At 42.6% G+C, this 20,055-nt stretch overlaps 1 protein-coding gene across 1 annotated transcript in view; it reads right to left on the bottom strand.

Annotated features, from left to right (window-relative positions):
- Positions 1-9,789, bottom strand: part of NKAIN2 (sodium/potassium transporting ATPase interacting 2) — a 577,016-nt gene extending 567,227 nt beyond the window's left edge. The window contains exon 1 of the mRNA XM_086632102.1: positions 9,736-9,789. Coding sequence (XP_086488228.1) covers positions 9,736-9,789 — 54 coding nt within the window. The remainder of the gene's footprint in view (positions 1-9,735) is intronic.
- Positions 9,790-20,055: the final 10,266 nt, after the last annotated feature.

Genomic DNA, 20,055 nt, shown 5'->3' on the forward strand with positions numbered 1-20,055 from the left:
CATTCTTTTTTTTTCAGATAAGCCTCCTATTCTTTTGCATTCCTTTAGCTGCTAAGGTTTTCATTTGTTTTACTGTCATTTGCTCCACCAATTTGAACAGTGATGTAATGACATATGACTGCCTGATATTCAGTGGTACTCACAGCACCTTTGTCACTGGTGGCTCAAGTGCACAATGAACAGTATCTTGAGTTTAATGTATTTGTGGCTTTGTGAAGGCTGCAGTGACACACAACGGGCTTTTTTCTCCTTTTGTTTCTGTGCTCTGTAATAGAACAGCCTGCCACAGAGACTGTGACCAGAGAATAATGAAAAATGCTGGGCCATTGTTGGTCATGGCAAAAATTTGCAGACTTCACATTTTGTTTAATTATTGAAGAATGGCTTTTCAAAGATCCGTGCATTGTTCTAAAGAGACATCGTAGCATCTATCTTCCTTTCCTTGCAAAAGCTTTTAATCTTCGAACGAGAAGAATATCCTTGTTGAGGGCTGATTAGTAGTCCATCTATGAATACGTTTAAAGGAATTTTTAATTAGTAAATTGACCCATGGTGTGAGTCACCTGGAAAGGAATTACATCATTTCCTAAGACAGTTAAGATTTCTTACACAAATATTAGTCAGTATCTTAGATTCAAGGCCCTCTGTCTCTCGATATTATCTTGTTTCTGTAGACCAATTCCATTTACTACTGTGGGATCACTAAGAGACAGTAAATGTTATTCGAGGTGAACAGGGGCAGCCCTCTGACCCTTGTTCTAAGCCTCTAGCACGACTTCCATTCATCCAGAAGAAATATTATGCATCACTCATGTTTATTCTGCCTAAATTCTACAAAACAAGAGTTTCACAGTCTATCCTCTCTTCTTTAGTACAAAGATACCATCAAAGATGAGAAGGCTTAACTGCATAATGAACTAAACAAAAGTGCATGCAGCAGAGAGGTTGGAGTTTCATTCCCAACTGGACAGCAACTCAAAGATCCCTATATAGCCAACGGAAAGAGGCAACCACCTCCTGAAGGTGGTTCAGAGGCTATTCGTTACACGCTTAAATGAGATAGCATGAATCTCTCTCCCACCATCTGCAAATGGTCCTGCATTTTTGACTTCTGAAAGGTGACATGACATATAAATATGACAGGCATCTTCATTTCGACAAGCCTCTCAGAAACAATAGAATTAACCTCACACACTGCCTTCTGTACAAAACTCTGCTAATGAGAATTCCTTCAGAAGAAAAGAAGGGTGAGGAAATCAGACCTCAATCTGTTATAGTATGAATATAGAATATGCCAGACTTCTCCTGTTCCCATTCACATAACTGGTGACTTGCCACTAGAGATGCAGTCTAACATCCCAACTGAGACGAAAATTAAAAAAAAAAAAACCTCAAACCCTGATGTTAGAAAGCTGTTACTTCAAACAGCATAGGAAAATCTGAGATTCATTTATGTCATATAACCGGTACTTTTACTGATTTTAGCAATCAGTACGATAATCAGCATTTCTTTCATACATTACATCATTACGTAGGCAGCAGAGAAGCAAGTTTGTGTATAAAAGGTAAATCTGAACATCAAATGAAAGACATTTTCAAGGTAGCCGGATATATGTAAACATTTAAGTGGGAATCAGCAGAGCCCTAAACTGATAAACATTTCTCATAAGTTATGTATGAATTAAAATCAAGTTTGTATTAAAAATGCATAAGTATGATCTGTGGTGAGTAGAACTATTAGCTATGCATGTTTACTTTCCAGTGAACACAGAAATCAGTAATTTTTCTTCTAAATGTCATTTCTATCAGAGGGTTATAGACTGATAAAACGCTGAAACAATTCTCAGATGCCATTCAGCTGGTACATACACATCTGGGGAGTGGGGATAACATAACAAACTGTGAAATGTTTATCTGCCACAGGGGCAAGAAAACATCACTTCAACTATTGTGTCCATTCTACTTTACAAGCCAGGTAGCACTCAATAGCCCCTCTCCTTCACTCATCATAATAAAAAAATAAATGAAGATTAATCTGGATGACAATAAACTATTTGATGCTTTAAAATCATTTTTTCCAGCATACTCTTTATGATCACATATTATTTATAGTGGTCTCTGCCTTCCTCACTGCCATTGGAAGCTACAGAAAATAGCTTAAAAACCAGAGTGAGCATAAATTGGTTTTATCAATTTGATTTTAGCATCACTGAGTGGTTACAGAAGAATGGAAAGCACTAACTTTTCAGAGTTTTTTTTTTTTTCTGGAGGGGTGTTGGGTTTTTTTTAGGGGATTTTAGGGAAGAATGTACAAAAGCTGACATTGCTCTGGTGAAACCAGGCTCCTTAGTTTCCTCCTTCTGCAGTCAATAAAGTGACAAATACCTTTCCAAAACAGTATTTCTCAATCTGTAGATCACAGGCAATCCTTAACATCAAAAAGTCTTCAGTAAAAAGACTAGTAAAATGCAAGAGGAAGGAAAATGTGAATACTAAGTACTGTGGATGGCAAAAGTCTACAATGGGTAGTCTACAATGGGTCTGTGATTTCAGCCCCTCCCAAAAAGCTTCCTTAAGCTGAAGGACCACTTCACTCAAGACACAAGTCTAAAGGGCAGTTTAGGGAAGGAAACAACATTAGGCACTTTGACCTGCCCCCTGAAGGAGTCCCTCTTCTGACCACGAAGGAGCCTAGAGAGATCGTCCTGATTCAGTCAGACCATCGATACCCTTGCCCCACCCAAATATGAAAATAGTCATTATTGTTATTCTCTGCTAAATGTCACTTAAATTCAAAAACCTACGTAAATCCTGGAGAAATCCATTGACACACCTCTTTCTTATAAAATGTCACTTGGTATAGCTGTCTCTTTTGGCACTGTACACCTTGGATAATCTACCGAGCTCAGTGGACCATGGGACTAAAAAGGCAGTTTGGAGCGTATGGGAATATCCAGGCAGTTCACTGGGCACTGACACCAGGCTCCGGAGCACATACTGGCTGAATCTCACCAGTCCCTGAGCCTAGGGCAGTTTCTCAAAACTTCATGCTAGCTAAAACTAGATGTTGAGACTCATGTCATCAGACGCACCAGGGCATTGCAAAGTTCTCAACTGGATTTATACTCTTTCCTGGAACAAATCCACTTACATCACCAAGTACTCATTTACAAGCCTTGTATGTTGCACTTGCATTGTATACATTCCCACAGCTCGGTCTAGGACAGCAGTGTCACTATCAACTCAAAACATTATGTTTCTGCTTCGAACCATTCTGCAACGGAGCCTGTTCCTTTCTGTTGGCTGCAGAACAAGAGATTTCCCTCCACTGACTACAGAGAGTTGTTAGTGTCTTTTAAAAATACGTACTTAGCGCTTATTGTCAAGAAACAGAAAAAGAAAAAAAAAAGCCACAAACACCTGCTGCTCATCATTCAAGGTGCTAACTCAAATCTCTGTCAATATGAAATTAATTTCTACTGCCAAATATTTGCCTCATGGCTATACAAGAAGAGTAACTTAGCTAGATATTCTATGTCTCTATATCCAGGTACTTTATTCAGCTCCTCTTCTCTCAATCTATTTAAACCTTTCCCTCCTACCTATCATCACAGTATCTGAATGTTGAGTCTGTTCACTGAACTCTAAAGGAGTTCAGCTTCAAAAAACAGTGAATTAGACTTGCTATTCAGCTGGTCTGAATTTTTGTACCCCAGTAACTTAAAACAACATACTCTGCTTTTCTTGAAGGGCATGATTGATTATTCACAATTATTACTATTCATTCACACTTCTATGAAAAAAATCATGCTCTACCATTCATAGTGAAAGTCAAGCCACTAAAATTAAGTGACATAATGGAGTCTTACTTCTGACATCCATTTTTTTGTATGCACGACTGGTTTTGAGCTCAAGTTATCAGAAAAAAAACACCCAACAGTTTGGTTATGAATCTTTGGTATTTTATCTCAAAAACAGAATAGAAAAAGAGTGTTTACTTTTCTACCAAGGTCTCACTTAAACCTAAAAAGGTTGCTACATATTTCTTTCATAGCAACAAAAGATGTTAGCTCTCTGAATTCATGATCAAGTCCTTGGTTTATATATTCCCAGAAACACCTCAAAATCTACTCCTTAGTATTATACAATAGCTTTCGAACATACACCTGCTGAAAGTCTGCTATTCACAGGATTGTTTCCTTTTCATTGCTAGTAGGATCACAATGGTTTTGGATACAATGAAACTAAGACTTCCACTTTCTTTCCCATCAAAATTGAAACAAAGCAAGAAGCAGAACTTTAAAGAAGGTACAGACACAAGTTGTTGATGTAGTCACAATTTCAAAGGCAGCACTTATATTTAAGTACTATACAAAACACAGAAACCAATTCTTTCTACTCTCTTTCTAGATTGATAAACCTACAGATCCACAGGCCAAGAGCAGTAACAACATCGCTTTCCACTCCACATGAAAAACCTACTTCTTTAATTCCCCTTTTGCTAGCAGAAAACGTAGGAACATGTACATGTCATCAGAATTTTCCATTGCAGACACTTCTCTCCTAAAGCTGCTATTGAAAACCATTGGCAACAGCAACAATAAAACACAATTAAAACACACACGCAAAGAGAAAAAAACAACCCTTCCCAAAACCCAGCAATTAAAAGCAAACACCAAAAATTTCACTACTGCTTCCTTATAGCAAAAAAAAAAAAAAAAAAAAAAAAAAAAAACCAAAAAAAACCCACCAAACACGCTACATACATTAGTTTTGTAGTTTGCTGTGCTATTGGAAAGTACTCTGATGATACGCATGGTGTAAGAGCCTATATTCACAAAAAGATGTTCTTTATTATATAAAACTGCAGAGTAGCTAATCCTAGGGAGTAGCTGGTGTGAATGCCTTTGCTTTGCTCTCAGAGGGACCCCACCTCTAATCTGGCAAACCTCACTCCCTGCAGGACTAGAGACAAGTCAATCTGCAAACTGTTAAAACATGAGTTTGTCCCCAAGCAAGGATATTCACAGTATTAAACTGTGCTAAACCTTGTAGGTAGATTTGTGATATAGCCTAGAACTTGCCACGATCATCATTCCTGAAGTGTATGAATGAGCATAAGCATGTTTGCTGTTCATGTTTAAAAAAGGCAAACCAAAATTTTACAGTACTGATCACCAAAGCAAACTTTTTCTCTAGGAACCAAAGCTCTGTTCTCTCTAGTTATATGTACCATTGTTTTATAATGCATGTGAGAATTGGAAGAGAACAGGGGACACTTCAGTCTTACAGATTATGGGCATCTCCCATGACATCAGAAGTCATCACAGAAGACATACATTAGATACTACTTCCCAGTCTGTACGTAATTAATTTCCTGGATTTCTGTGGTTCCATCACTTTATATGCCATAGCCAAGTATGTGCCTTCATGTGCAACAAGGCAACGAAATACATGTTTATGGATACCAGTATCACCAGAAAGTATAGAATTACCTCAGCTGATATAGTTTTTGAAATAAAGTATTTGAATTTTCTCTTAATTTACACTATTCATTTGTGGAAAAGCACAGAATGGGGACATTTCTGTACAAGCTGTCAGCATTTTCATCATCATTTTTTCATTAGCTCAAAGCAAAGATAAAGGTTGGGCCTACATTAGCAAAACCAATCAAATCTGGGTGCCTTTGTTGTTCTGTTTGGCCACAATGACACGCTTGGACAGTGGATTCAGCCAGAATTGTAACTGGAAGAGGTTGCAGAGAGGTACAGCCAGGCTGCGTTGTCAGTGTGCTTATGCCCCAAAGGGTGAGGTGTTAGTGAGGAAAAGGAGAGACTGCAAACGTCATATGTTGATGCCACTGAAAGACACGGATTTTCAGAAATTGGGGAGTTTGTGCCCATTATAATACATGTTTCTGTAGAGTATCAGACCGAATACCCCAGAATCACTAGCTGAGCCTTGACACATATGCAGCTTGTTTACAAATTTTACACAGTTTTTAATACTTAACTAGAATATCTGAACTGTATTGCAATTTACTTTAAAAGAAAAAAAAAGAAAAAGACAACAGGCTAAATGTACAAAAAGAATGATACAAATAAATTCAGATGGAAACAGAGAAGGCAGCGCAAAGGCTGAATTATCTGTCATCTAATTAGCCTCAGGAGTGTGTCTATCTTTGCCTGATGGATAGAAACAATAAGCAATGATTTCCGAAGACTTCAAATTTCCTTACGAAATGTTGTCCTTTCTCATCACTGCACTTGGGAAGAGAGCTCCTAAGTTGAAAACATGCAGTACTTTTTACTGGTTTGCCACTGCTCTGAGCTTTCCCAAGCAGCAATAGAGGGCATGTAAAGTTTCAAACCGGCTTCTACGGGGCTCTTCTTGAAGCCTTCCAGAAAGCCCCGAACCAACAATACTCTTGGGAGTTTCACCCTTGCTGCTCTCACTGTTAAAAAGTCTAAGCAACAAGATATTAGCATTACTGATGTACAGTATTAACAGAAAAGGAGACACCCAAAAATAAAGAGGTTTAAAGGACAAATTGCAATAGCAGAGAATTCTTTCAATGCAACCAGGATGGTTGACATACGACAAAAACCACCAGAGCCCCTATGCCCAGGGTTCTCTTTGGAAGGACAAAGGACAGGGAGAACAAATTATTATCTTAAAAAACCAAAAAGATACTTTGAGATAATTAGCTTTGTATACCGAAAGCGATGCCTTGTTCCTAACATCAGCAAAATTAGTTCTTATTTGCTGTTAATTTTTCTCATTGGCTACAAATGCACAGGAAAATGAGCTGTCAAAGGTTGTTTTCCATAGTACAAATGAGGGCACAAACAGGAAGGTATATGTATGTTAATAAGCAGGGGAGCAAGGATCGGTATGCCCTTGAGAGCAGAAACATTCCTTGAGCTTTCTGATAATCTGATGGTGCAGTATGTTGCCCCAGCTATAAGCATTTAAAATGCATTTATGAAAATAATTCTGCTTGCACAGAGACTCTCAAGTTGATGTAGCTCTATTCCCGCACCAGTATTTGAAACAATCACCTTTTTTGCCCATTTGCAGGAACCTACATCATTTATATATGTACAATATGCAACAACTTCTCTACTGAACTGCAGTATTCTTGAATACTATTTATTGCACAGTGCCTACAAAGACCAATTAGACCACCACACCCTAGCTCTGCAGAGATGGAAGAAAATATTTCCATTCTTAAAAATGGAAGAAACCTTTCTTTTTACATTTTTTTTTCCTCAAACAAAAGTATATTTTCTATTTTGAACATGACCATTTTAAAACTGAAACCCAGGTATCAGTAATAAAAGATCTTCACATTAAAAGTTTTACGCAATTTTTTTTAAAGTATGGTTATCATCTCCTCAGATCAGATAACTTCTTCATCCTTCGTTTTTGATTTCCATCTGCATTAACATGGCTGCTAGTTCGAGGATGAATCTTGACAGCATTTGCTCCTTTAAGTAGCCTTTACCTAAAAAGTAGTGACAACTGATCCATCACCCATAGGCCTCCTAGGGAAAGTTAAGTCTCCTTGACTTAAAACTCATGACCTGTTCCCATCTGACAGTATATGGCACATGAAGGAATATGACAAGTGATTTTAATAAAGTGCAAAGAGATAACTTTTTCCATTCCCAACTACTTTTTCTCATGTAGATGATTACTTCTGCTTTGAACCTAGCTAAACATCATTACATAGGCCAAGCGTGATTCAGAGGTTTGCACTGCTGCTAGCACATCCTCTTCCTGCTCAGGAAAAATTTCCAAGTTTGCTTTCAGTTTACGAAAATATGTTAAAAGTTCACATAAGCAACTCCAGAATATAATTTTACTTCTAAAAAAAAAAAAAAATATATATATATATATATTTGACACTGTAGTTTACAACCACTTTGAAATAGCTTATGGTAATGCTACAATTCTACATAAGCTTACCTGCTCATCCACTTGCTGACACGTTCCTATGGGGCATTTCTGTTGATGTTTTTACTATGAGTTTTGTATGTATTTTTGTCACCATGAGTTCATAAATATGTGTTCTTTCACAGACTTTCAAAACAATAAAATTTAACATCTTAGCACATTCCAGAGTCATCATAACCTCCTGTTCGTTGAATGCATTTAAAAAAAAAAAAATCAACCTTTTATCCATAATAGGTACAATTTAAACCATTTTTTGTTCCCTTTGCAGCAAAAAAAAATAAAAGTATGACTCTGAAACTTAAAATTAATCACTGAAGTTCTTCAGATCCATTTATGTTTCCAAATTGCTGGAAAAGGTTACATTCCTACCATTCCACTGAAGATTCACTACTTCTATTCAAGATTCTTTTTTTTAGACAGCATGCATGAATAAATCACATCTGATAACATATATCCAGCTACAAAAAAAAATCAGATAAATTATGTGAAGAACAGCATATACAAATAAAGTGTTTTCCACAAAACAAAAGTAAGGGTTGATTACAACTGATGGAAAGACCACTGGCATTTTGAATTTCTGATCTGCTAACACATCTTCCTTTTTCTACGTAGCATTTTGCTGATTTTGGTCCCTGAAATCTACGGGGTTTTTTCTTTCGTAGTTCTCTTAGTACCTGTTTGCAGGAGAGGAATTGGCAACAATGCTGGTTGCTATTGACACCGACTAACACTTTCTCAGCAAAACTATTCAGTAAGAGGTAGAGGGATGGAGTAACATGGATTATTTCCTTCCTGCTATAAGGTTAACTGCTTACAAAGGTGCTTCCAGCACCTGTTCTGCTAGCACACGAACACTCGGTCTAATGAAAATAAGAAATGGGGCATATTCCATTGATAGGTCGTTAGCTGTGTGTCCCTGCATCTAAATCCACAGGAATTCTACACATCACGTATCTGATTTGACAACAATAAAACAATTCATGTATATATTACAGGAAGAGTCGTTTCTTCAGTTTCTTAACTTTAAACCCAGCCACTTTTAAAGTGCCACCATACAATCGTACAGTCTAAATGGCTTTCTAAGCAGATCTATTTTTAGGCAGCCTCTTTGTTATTGGATCTCGGTGCCTACTTTTTAAACTCAGTCTAGTTTGGCTGGAAGCTGAGCTTACAAGTGCTGCCACATGTCTCCTCTGCAGGTAAGTATAAACACACAATTGTTTTAGTTCTGTAACAAGGTAATGATACAATGTTAACATACACTGGCCAATAAGTCTGAAAGGGGAAAACAAAAAAAAAAAACAAAAAAAAAAACACAACCAAACAAACCCAAAACACATCTGCAAGAGAACTCGAGCATCACAACTTCACACACACACACCTGTATGGCAAACTGCGTGCAAGCTATGCATCACCCCTGACACGGCCGCGTCCCTGCTTTACATAAGGCCAGCCAGAGGAAACCAGGTACCAAGTTGAGCCAACGCTTGGGAAAACTGCCCGAGTTTATTAACTCCGCCGTGCGCCCACCGCAGCCGCCCTGGCAAAGCTTCCGCCAAACTACCTGTAACGCAGCCCCTATTTCCCACCCTGCTCCCTCACGCGTTTCCCGGCCCCCGCGCCCCCTCCTCGCCCAAACCGCGGGCGATACCCACCCCCCTCACCGCCCCCTCCGGGCTCCCCCTCCGGGCAGCGGGGGAGCCGCCCCGCCGCCCCCTCCCTCCCTCCCTTCCTCCCTCCCCCGCTCCTCCGCGGGCCGCCCCCGCCGCCACTCACCAGCTGCGCGCCGCACACCGCCACCAGCGTGCACCGGCCGCTGCAATAGCCCATGGCTCCCGGCACCCCGCGCCGCCGTCCCGCGCCGCGCCCACTCAGGCGGCGGGAGAGCACCGCCCGGCCGCCGCCCGGCTCCCGCCTGCCGCCGCCGGCGCGCCCCAGCCCGGGACCCGCATGGGGGCGCGCCCGCCGCCCGCCCGCCCGCCCTAGCCGCGGCCGCAGCGCCCGCCGCCTCGGCGGCCGCCGGCAGCTGGGCCGGCCGCCCCCGCGGAGGGCGGCAGCGCCGGGGGGAGGGCGGCGGCAGGTGCCTGCAGGAGCAGCCGCGCTCTGCCGCGCAGCCCCAGAGGCATCTGGGCTTCAAAGTTTGCCCCCTCAACTCCGCTCGCAAACCATCCGGGCTCGCAGCCGTCTGCGGCGGGGGGGGGCGGGGGGGAGGAGGGGAGGAGGGAGGGACGGGGAGGGGAGGCAGGCGAGGCGAGGCAGGCGGCGGTGCTGCTGAGCTCAATTCACGCTCGGAGAGCGGCTTCCCTCCTGCCCACGGCACAGCCGCTCCCCCACCCTCCTTCCTCCTCCTCTTCCTCCCGGTGGGGCTCAGGCATCCCTAGCAGTGGAAACCCCTCGCCTGGGGCCTCTCTCGCGGGAGGGCGCGGAGGGGCGGCTCGGCTCGGTGCGGTGCAGCGGCGCGGACGGGCGGCTGCCGTTTTGTGTGCTCGGACGCGGCGAGGGCGGCTTCCCCCTCCCGGGCGCCTTTGTCTCGGTGGGACACCTCTCCGCGCCCACCCCTCCCGGGGCTTCCCCGTACGGCGCCCCCCAGCCGGCGCCCGCCGCAGTCCCGCTGCCGCCCAGACATAGCCGCTCCGCCGGCGGGGCGGTAGCGGGGGCGCGGAGCGCGGCGCAGCCCGCAGCCACGGCAGGGCAGCGGGGCAGAGCGCGGCCCGCGGGCGCGGAGCGGAGCGCAGCCGGCGCGGCCACAGCCCCGCGGCGGGGCGCGCTGCTGCCGCCTGCCGGGCCGCGGCCGGCGGTGCAAAGAGAAGCCGCCCCAGCCGGCTCTTCCTCCGCTGCTGCTGCCGCCGCTCCGGCCGGCACCGGGGAGAGCTCCCGGGGACCTCCAGGGAGGGGGACGGCGACCCTCACCCTGCCCTCCGCACTAGTCTCTTTCGCACCCCAGGGAGAGCAGGGGTGGGGGCAGGTCAGGAGAGACTGACTTGGAGGACGGGGAGGGAGCCGGAGCAGAGGCTGAGAGGCTGATATCTGCCAGGGTGAGGGCAGGAAAAGGACAAGATCAGGCAAATTTAGAAAAATTGGTTTCAGGGAATTGGTTCTGCTCACCATCACCATGAGGAACCTTTGTACCTAGTGGCGTGGTCCAGCCTTTCTCTGCCATCAAAAACATCTAGAACGCATAAAGTTGGTGGGAAATAGTATGTCAAATTCTAGTCTGTCAGTCAGCTTCCGAAGGCTTTTACTTGCTGTGTCATCAGCAGCAGTCTTGACATTGCATTTGGGCCAGGTCACTTTTTTTTGCTGAGCTGCCCATTAACAGAGGTAGTTTTAGCAGTGACATCAGCAACTATGAACTGGAGGAACATTGCTAGGTTTTCTGAGCACATGTGGATGGTTGTTTGCAGAACAAATACTCTGTGAAACTGGAAGCTCTCTGGAAACTTAGAACTCCATGTAGTTTGTCTCTCGCTTTCCGAGCAGGTTAGCCAAAATAGTTGTCAGGCTGTCAAATGAACAGTTATGATTCCTAAAATGCCTTATAACATAATGAGCACTCCACAGGGGAGCAAAACACACACAAAGGTGACACTAGTTGTCCTCTGCTGCGTAAGGACACCCTTCTGATTGTCAGCTCCTGTGCTATCAGAAACAGTATTGACCTGCCAAATCGCTGGCCGTGCAGAGTACCAAACACAGTGACCACATTCACTTCAGGACATAAGGAGGCAACAGCTTCTCTGTATCTGAGAACACATAAAGCTGTGGAGCTGCTGAGTCTCAGAGACAGCAGAGACGTTCAGCAAGTGTCAGAGAATAGCTCAAGGTACCTCTGAATTCAGATAGTCTGTCTTGACTTCTTCTGCATGCTATTTAAGCAATTTTACAGAAACGGTGTCAGTGTGCAGGTCTTAACTGGCATTATGGTTGTTTGAACTTCAGATTTGAACTAGACAAGATGGAGCAGTAGCCTCTGCAGTTGCTGTGTAATTACTTCTGTGTCACCTCAGATATGTTAGCCTTTGTGTACTCATCTCTTCTGGTATAGTGAATCTTGCCTGACTGAGGAGTCAGAGTGGCCAAAAAAACAATGGAAAACACTTTTTATTTACCCACAGTGATTGTCTCCTGGTAAAACTGCCAAAGTGGCAAGAACAATGTATCTGATTATCTGAGACCAGGAGCTGGGAAGCTAGCAGGAGAAGGAGCAACTTGTGCTCATTTAGACTCCTGAGAGGAAGCTAACACTAGTGCTCTCTGTGTGTCCATAACCGATCTGGTTGTATATTACAGTGGGAGGTTTCCTAAGGAAAATGTGGGCATTAGTGACAGAGTCCAAAAGGATGATCTCCATGGACTTCTATAGCTTCCCAGAGCTTCCTGATCCTTTCCTTTCTCATCACCTTCTCCTATAGCTTTGATGTTTAGTAGAAATCTCTCCTTGTTTGCCTTCTGAGCTTCAAAGCAAACGTGTCTCTTTCTGCCACTGTTCTCCAGTTCCTCCTGGTCCATGGCTTACCTTTCCACACAAGCCGCCTTTCTCCATGTCATTCTTGTCCATTCAACCTCTTCTTTCTTTGGGCTTCTCTGGGTTGTCTGTGCCCCACTTTTCACCAGCAGTTGTGTAGCCTTTTTCACTGTCCCACAATATCGGATGCTGCTCCATATCCCTATGGATATCGATTGCATTTTGTCCTGTCTCTGCTTTTGGCCAGAACTGCTTGATAAGGGCCCTCTTAGAAGCAGAATAAGAACTCAGCAGAGACAAATGAAGTCAAAGAAGTCAATTGTGTGAAATGCTTTGTACCCTGACCTCTATTTGAGCTCTGGTGCTGCCTCTGTCTCTGTTTCCCCCTGCTGCTGTTCCAGTCTTTCTACCTTTCCAAGCATGAACCTTCTCAAAAACTGAGATTTAAAGAAAAAGGTATTCCTCCGTCTCTGGTAAATCTCATTGACAACAGTGACATTTGGATTCTCTAAATTTAGAGAAAGATTTCTCATAAAATAATGATCTAGTTAAGCTAGATTGATCTGGGTAATCTAGTCCAGCCATAGCCTGCCATTGAGGTGTCAAAGAGGATTCCTTCTCTCTGTGACCAACAGACTCCTCACAGCTAGGCTTGCTGCGGGCTTGCCTTTGCTTGCTCTGCACAATTAGAGAAGCTACAAATTATATATTGGGAGGGAAAAAAAAGTTATGGTATGATCTTGTGGAGCAGGCAGGGGAAGGATGACTAAAGTGCTACCCCTGAATCTCTATGAGACTGCTCCCTGAGCACTCGAGGTGAGCCTCAGGAAAACCAGACTCAGCTCTCGTTAGGTCAAACGCTCAGGGCCTTTCCCAGGCCCATCTGAGCCTGTTCTTGGGGCCCCTGAGCTCCAGCGTGCAGCGAGGTCAGCTGTGTACATACAGTAATACTGTTCTGTAGGTTCCCAGTTAGACTTAACAAAAGGCCTGTTGTGTGTACTCAGTGAGTAATTTCCAAACGTTCATAACTTTGTCAAAACAAAACCAATTTTCTGCGAAGCCAGGCTGTACAGTGCCCTTCACTGAAGGATATTACATGCAAAATATTAACTTGCAGATTTCAATGGTTTTACCATTTGGTTTGTAACCCTAAAGAGGCCACAAGAAAAAAAAAAAAAGTAAAAATAGGTTTCCGTTTCCCTTCATTCTTCATAATCAAGTGCAATTTTATTCTTATTTCTGTAACTCATCTCTGGGAAGAGATCAATTCCAAAATTTGTGACCGTCAGCAATGACTGGAAACAGGAGGCTACAGATTCGTTTTGCAGTCCCAGTTATAAGAGCTTATTGCTAGTGCCTGTACAGCCATGGTGTCTGCTCCTTTGGGGGAGCGAGGTACACGCCGTTCAATGGCATAATGGCAGAAAGCCTGTATCCCCCACAGTGCCTTCCCAGTGATTTGTCAGGACTTACTGATGGGTTGTAAGCCTGTCCCTCACCTATTCCTTCCCTGGGCCTGGGGGAGCGCCTGGGGCAGAAGACAGCCCGGGGAGGGCTGCAGCTGCCAGCCCGCTGTCTCAAACCTGCATCCCCAGGGGAGGACAAGGACTTCCGAGAACAAGCTGCAGGCCAAATGAACCGGCATGAAGGGCCACGAGCGTCTCATGAACCGTAGCTTGTATATCCTTTTCCTTTAATAAAACTTTTATGTGAACTCCATCAAAGCCAGCACAGCGCAGGCTCGGCGGCTCTTCATCCCAAGCATTCCAGCCATGTAAGAGCTTGCCCTTCCCCACCAGCACCCCGTCCACCCAGTTGGTTGCAGCCACGGGTAAATCAGCATGGGCTCGTGCCTACTGTATCCATTCTAATATCAACCCAGTCTGAGAGTGTTTGGTAACTGATAACGTTGTCATCAATAGTAAAGGGAAAATATTGTTTCAATTTAACCAACACCTTGTTAACAGAGCAGACCTTGCTGTGTGACGTGCATATACATTATCTGGGGAAAAAATCAATTATGGGGGAAAATACATTATTAAAACATAATACAAAATTATTGCAGGCTGAAGCACACTGTGGTAAGAATTCTATTCAAACCTGTAAGACTGTAGCAGTATTAAATTATTTTTTGAACCTCATCCCCACCATGAAGATTGAGTGTCAGGTACTTTTTTTTCCTCCTGCAGGATTTCAAGACTTGATTGCCCAAATGACAGTTTACTTATTTTACTGTCACATACTTTTGTGAAATGCCATAACAAGTTGATTACAGGTTTCACATTTTGCATAGTGACAAAATCGTCTGTCATATAATAGTCTGATGCCTGAAAGCCATTTAACTAAGAAGCAGTTTCTACTAAAAATAATGATATTTGAAACATTAAGGTGGGTTTAAATGCATACATTTTCTAAGCAAGTCTTTGTTTTAACTGAATGAGAAGACCAATATTATCTCTTTCAGGCATGAATTTAGGACTTGTAAAAGTCATCAGACAACAGCTAGACAGAAGGTGAGGCAAATTAGGAGGGGCATCGTTTCATGAATGAAATTAAGGACAGAGGTAGGAAATGTAGTGATACATCCTGGCTGCTGCAAAGAGGAAAAAGTGCTTGACTCCTATTTGGAAAACCTATTGTTCCTACCAACCTGTGCTGGAGATCTGAAACCATGTCATGCACTCTGGCTACTGGAGAGAAAAACAGGATCCCTTTCCCCTCTGTGCAGAAATGTTGGGTCACTGGAACTGTTGTGAAGAGTAGACGAAGATTTAACTTCCTTATTTTACAATACCCATACTTTAGATGAGATATAAGTAACAAAAGTAATAAGGACAATCCATTCATTTAATGTATTCAGTTTCTTGAGTGTTATATATGATTTCTTGAATGTGATATACCATTTCTACCTAGCAATCCTTACCAGTTAGGGAATTTTCCAAGGCATTTTATTATTTCTAATGAGTGGATGAAGTAGCAGTAATAGTATTCTAACCTCCTGTGCATGGGCAAAGGACAAGCTCGTTTTCAAAATTTGAAGGGAATAGGATGGGGAAGCTCAGCAAGCTGTTAGATTGAAGAAGAGATTGATGTGTCCCTGGCACTCTGTCATACACTGACTTTGTAGACAATGTAACCATCACGTACCTGCCATTATGAATGCTAGTAGAAGATAATAGTAAATTTTACATGAGGCTGAATGCTGAGCCTGCCTTTAAAGGTGCTGTAGCCAGATGCTCAGCTGACCTCCTACTCTGGGACGAAGCACAGGGCTGCCATTAGATGTGGGTAGAGCTCGGCAGAGCAATGCCAAGGGCATCTTTGACCTTCCTGGGCCACCAACTGCAGCACACCACAAGTGGCAGAAACCTACTCTGGGACCGCAGAACAATAGCAGCCAAGTGCTTGTCACTGCATCCTCACTGCTGAGTTTGTTCTCCAGCCTGTCTGAAGAGACAGCAAGGATGCAACAGCTCTGGAAATTCCCAGACAGCTCCACCATCTGTGGGTAAATGGGAAAAAGTAGGAATCGAAGGGGAGGAGGGATGCCTTGTGTTGCTTCACACAGGGGCAGGGGATAACAAAATTGTCACCCTGGAGGCTTACCACTTCTCTCTGTGGACGTAATTTGCACAATGTTTTTCTTAACTGACACCATAATTTTCTGTGCTTTTATTAGCCTTTCTGGGGGAAAACTAAGAGTCTTATAGTGCTATCACTACTTTATTTTCAGTTGATGCTGTCTCACTTGTGGATGTTAAAGCATTGTATAGGTAAATGAATATTATTGATCCCATGTTTCAGTAGATCTTAGTGCAGAGATTTGAAACACTTCATATGTTAGGTACTTGGGACATTCACATAGTATATTTTTGTTATCTGTCTCCTATAAACTTGTGTAACCTTTAACAAGTCACTTAAACATTCTGCTTCTTATATACTTCATCTGGAAAATAAATAAGTTCTCATTTTGCCCACGGCAAGGTAACTAACACAAGGGAGAAATCATTTTCCTAGCATTAAAATTTCCTTTCACTTTTAAAATTGGCTAATGTGGAGGTCAAATTATTCATTGTGACCATTGTTTTTTTTCTATTTGCTTCATTGTCATGGAATCATGGATGTGTTCCATTAACAACATATTTTTAAGCATTCTACTATTAATATGCTTGAAAGTTGCCTTTTCCATAAGCCGACGTCAAATCTGATTTTCATTTCTTAAGGGTGTTTTTTTAGCATAATCTATTTAACAAAATATTTTTACTCTGAAATAAACGGGCTCTGTTTCAGCAAATATTTTGATTATCAGTGAAACTAAAATCCCGACATCTGAAAAACACAAGGATATTTTCTTCTATGCTGAAGCTGTGACAGAAGTGTGATTACAGTCTTAGAAATGGAGCGGCGGGGGGGGGGGGGGAAGTCATCTGGGAAAAAGGGAGAGGGAGGGGAAAGGCTCATCTGCAAAGAAGAAACTCGATGGGCAAATAGAAAAAATAGAAGGAACCCTCGTAGGGCCGTTGTGGAGAGATCTCGTCCCCATCTGAGCAGCGGGCAGAGCTCGAGCAGCTCCGAGCCACAGCGCAACCTCGATATTCCTCTTCTCGATGCTCTTTCTAAAGCGCAACCCGTCAAAAGAGGGCACTGCGTTCATGCACAGACACCGCACCCGGCGGCGGAGCCTCCCGTTCTCCCCGGTGCCGGTGGAGGAGGCAGAGGTTTCCGGGCAGCCAGCGGCTCCTCCTGCCCTCCCGCCGCCCGCCGCGCTCCCGGCCCCGCTGCCGGCCCCGCTGCCCCCGGGGAACGGAGGCAGCGGGGGCAGAGAGATCAAGCCACGGGAGGCAGCCGGTGCCCAACGCCGTCTCGCTCTGTCACACGAGCGGGTTAAGGGGCTCCGTGAAAAGCGAAATGTAAGGAGGAATTGTGAAAGAGGTGCAGCGGCTCCTACGGTCTCTTCTGGACTCTGATCTTGGAAAACTTTCGTTTACCCAAGAGTGTGAGTGGACTTGAAACTCACGCCATAGATCATAGAGAAAAATAACCCTGATTATGTTCGTTTATAACATTTCGATGGCTTTCTAGGTGAAATGGAGCTCCTCTGTTTACCCAGACCGGCCTCCTGGAAGGGTTCAAACGTCTTCCTTGGACTGAGCTCTGATTGAACTAAACTTTGGGGAAATGCTGATCCACTCATGATTCAAAATTTGCTGAAAATGAGGAGTGCACAAAGTGTTATGTAATATACCCTAGGGATTCAGTAGAAGATATAATATTAAAAATTTGCATTTTAATTCTAGTCTAATGCTTATTTTTCAAGAACTGATTCTCGCTCAACTTCTGCCTGCAACTCTGAAGAATTGCCTTCAGAAATTAAAAAAGTTAAAATTTTTCTTCTCTCTTGAAGCTTGCCTAGACTGTTATAATTTCAATACATAATCTTCATTCTGATAAGCTAAAGATCTTGGTCTCCCTGTATCTTATAGTACCAGGTAGGTTTTCTAATCCTTCAATCATTTTCACATTTCTTGAAATCCTCCCTAGCTGTTCAATATTTTCTAGAAATGTGGGCAGTGGAAGTGAATACAGTATATTAGTAGGGAATATGGCATTATCAAATGCAAAAGGTCTTGTAGCATTTTTGCTTATGTCATCCTAATGAGAGGTTCTATGCGTCTTGGACATTTCCCATGACTTCCAGGGCCCCTTCTCTGATTCTCTTTCCTGGGACAGGCTCCTCCACAGACTCCCTCTGAACTACCTTGTCTATTCTTGGCTGTGGGACTTTGCATTCTGCTCTGCTCAGACAAATACGTGTCTTTGTGTTCAACTTGCCAAGTTACCTGAGTTGCATAGAAAGTAGCCAGTCCTCTTCACAACATAGCATGCTGTAGCCGATGAAGTTATTTTTCATCTTCAAAGTATATTCATACCAATTTCTTATTTATCCTTTTATGTAAAAATAATTAAAATGCCAGATATTATAAAGTGCTATTGACATATTCAGTGGTTGTTTTCCATTGAAAATTACAATTTGAGATGTAAGAGTTAGCTACATTTTTGACTAACTTAGTATGCTCTATGTTGACATTTCATCATCCTAGTTTTCTTAATCAAATGGTCGTAAAATGGGATCACAAAAGTCTAAACTTTTTAAAGCAGCACAGTTACCATCATCATCCAAACTTGTAATCTCATCAATAAAAGCCATCAAGTTAGCTTGACAAGATCTGTTTTCCATAAACTCGTGTTGATCAGCATTAATTATATTATCCTCCATTAATTGAGTCTTATATCAGCTATTTCATCATTTTGCTTCGGATCAATGTTGGACTGACAGGTATATAATTGTCCAGGTCATTTCATTTACCCCTTTAAAATATTGGCACAACATTAGCTTTCCTCCTTTCCTCGGGAGCTTTTCTGGTGCTCCAACTCTTATTGAAAATCAACATTAATGGTCCAGAGAATTTCTTTGCCAGATTTTTCTAAAATTCCTCAATGAAAATCATCTGGACCTTTTTATTTGGAAATGTTTGCTCTTAGTAACTGCCTTTTAATTCTCTGGAGTGACCACTGGAATTGAAAGTACTTTAGTGTTACCTTATGATAAAATTTCTACTTTTTCCCCTTCGAAACACAGAATGGAGCTGTGCACTGAGCACACGTGGCTTGCCTGCGTTATTATTCTTTATTCTGTGATTCCCATCTGCTAGTACAAAGCCAATATTGTTCTTCTCTTTTATTTGCTTTTAATATCCTTTTAAAAAGCCCAAATAGTCTCTTTTCCTATTGACCTTAGCAGCCATGGCAGGTCTTATTGCTTTTTCACTTTTGTAATTGATTCATCTTGATATACTTGGATCTGGTGAGGCTCATTATTAAAATAATTGTGTATTCTTTTACTTTTGTTTCCTTTATCTATTTTCTCCAGTTCCTGCTTCAATGTATGCTTAATATATTGCGGTACTCTTTTTTTTTCCTCCATTTTAATTTGGTTCTTAATTGCTATCAACTCACTGAAATCAACCCTTTTAAAGCAATACATAAACAGTGCTGGCTGGGCTTTGCTCTCTGTGCAAACAGCAAATCTAGAAATTTGCATAAATATAACCATAATCGTTTACCTAGTAATATGTTAGAAGTTTTCACCTATAATTTTTTGAAATTCTAGAAAAGTTTTAACATTGGCATCAGAAGTTCCTCAGCATATGTCACTCAGGCTGAAGTCCCTCTGGTAGCACAGCCGCTTATTCCTCCTGCATTATAGACAGGTACTCAACTGAGCACCCGGCTTCCTGCTGTGATACGGTAACTTGCAGCAAATCCTGGCTGGTACTTTGCACTTTGGCAGTTCAATATTCACCTGTATACCTTCAATATTGATCACTTCTACACTGTCAGCACTTGGAAAGAGGTAGTGCCATTTTTGACATGAAGTGTCGTTTTCCACTCTTTCTCCCCACTTCATCTTTCCTAAATAGATTACAACTGGTGATTTCAGCATTCCTGTCATGCAAGACCATCCAATCAAGTCTCAGTAATGCCAATAAGGACAAATTCATGCTCATAAATGAGCCATTCCAATTCTTGTTTATTAACCAGGCTCCCTGCCTCAGAGTATAGGCAATTAA

The sequence above is a fragment of the Tauraco erythrolophus genome, chromosome 2 (genome assembly GCF_009769465.1).
Source record: "Tauraco erythrolophus isolate bTauEry1 chromosome 2, bTauEry1.pri, whole genome shotgun sequence".
Classification (NCBI taxonomy): Eukaryota; Metazoa; Chordata; class Aves; order Musophagiformes; family Musophagidae; genus Tauraco; species Tauraco erythrolophus.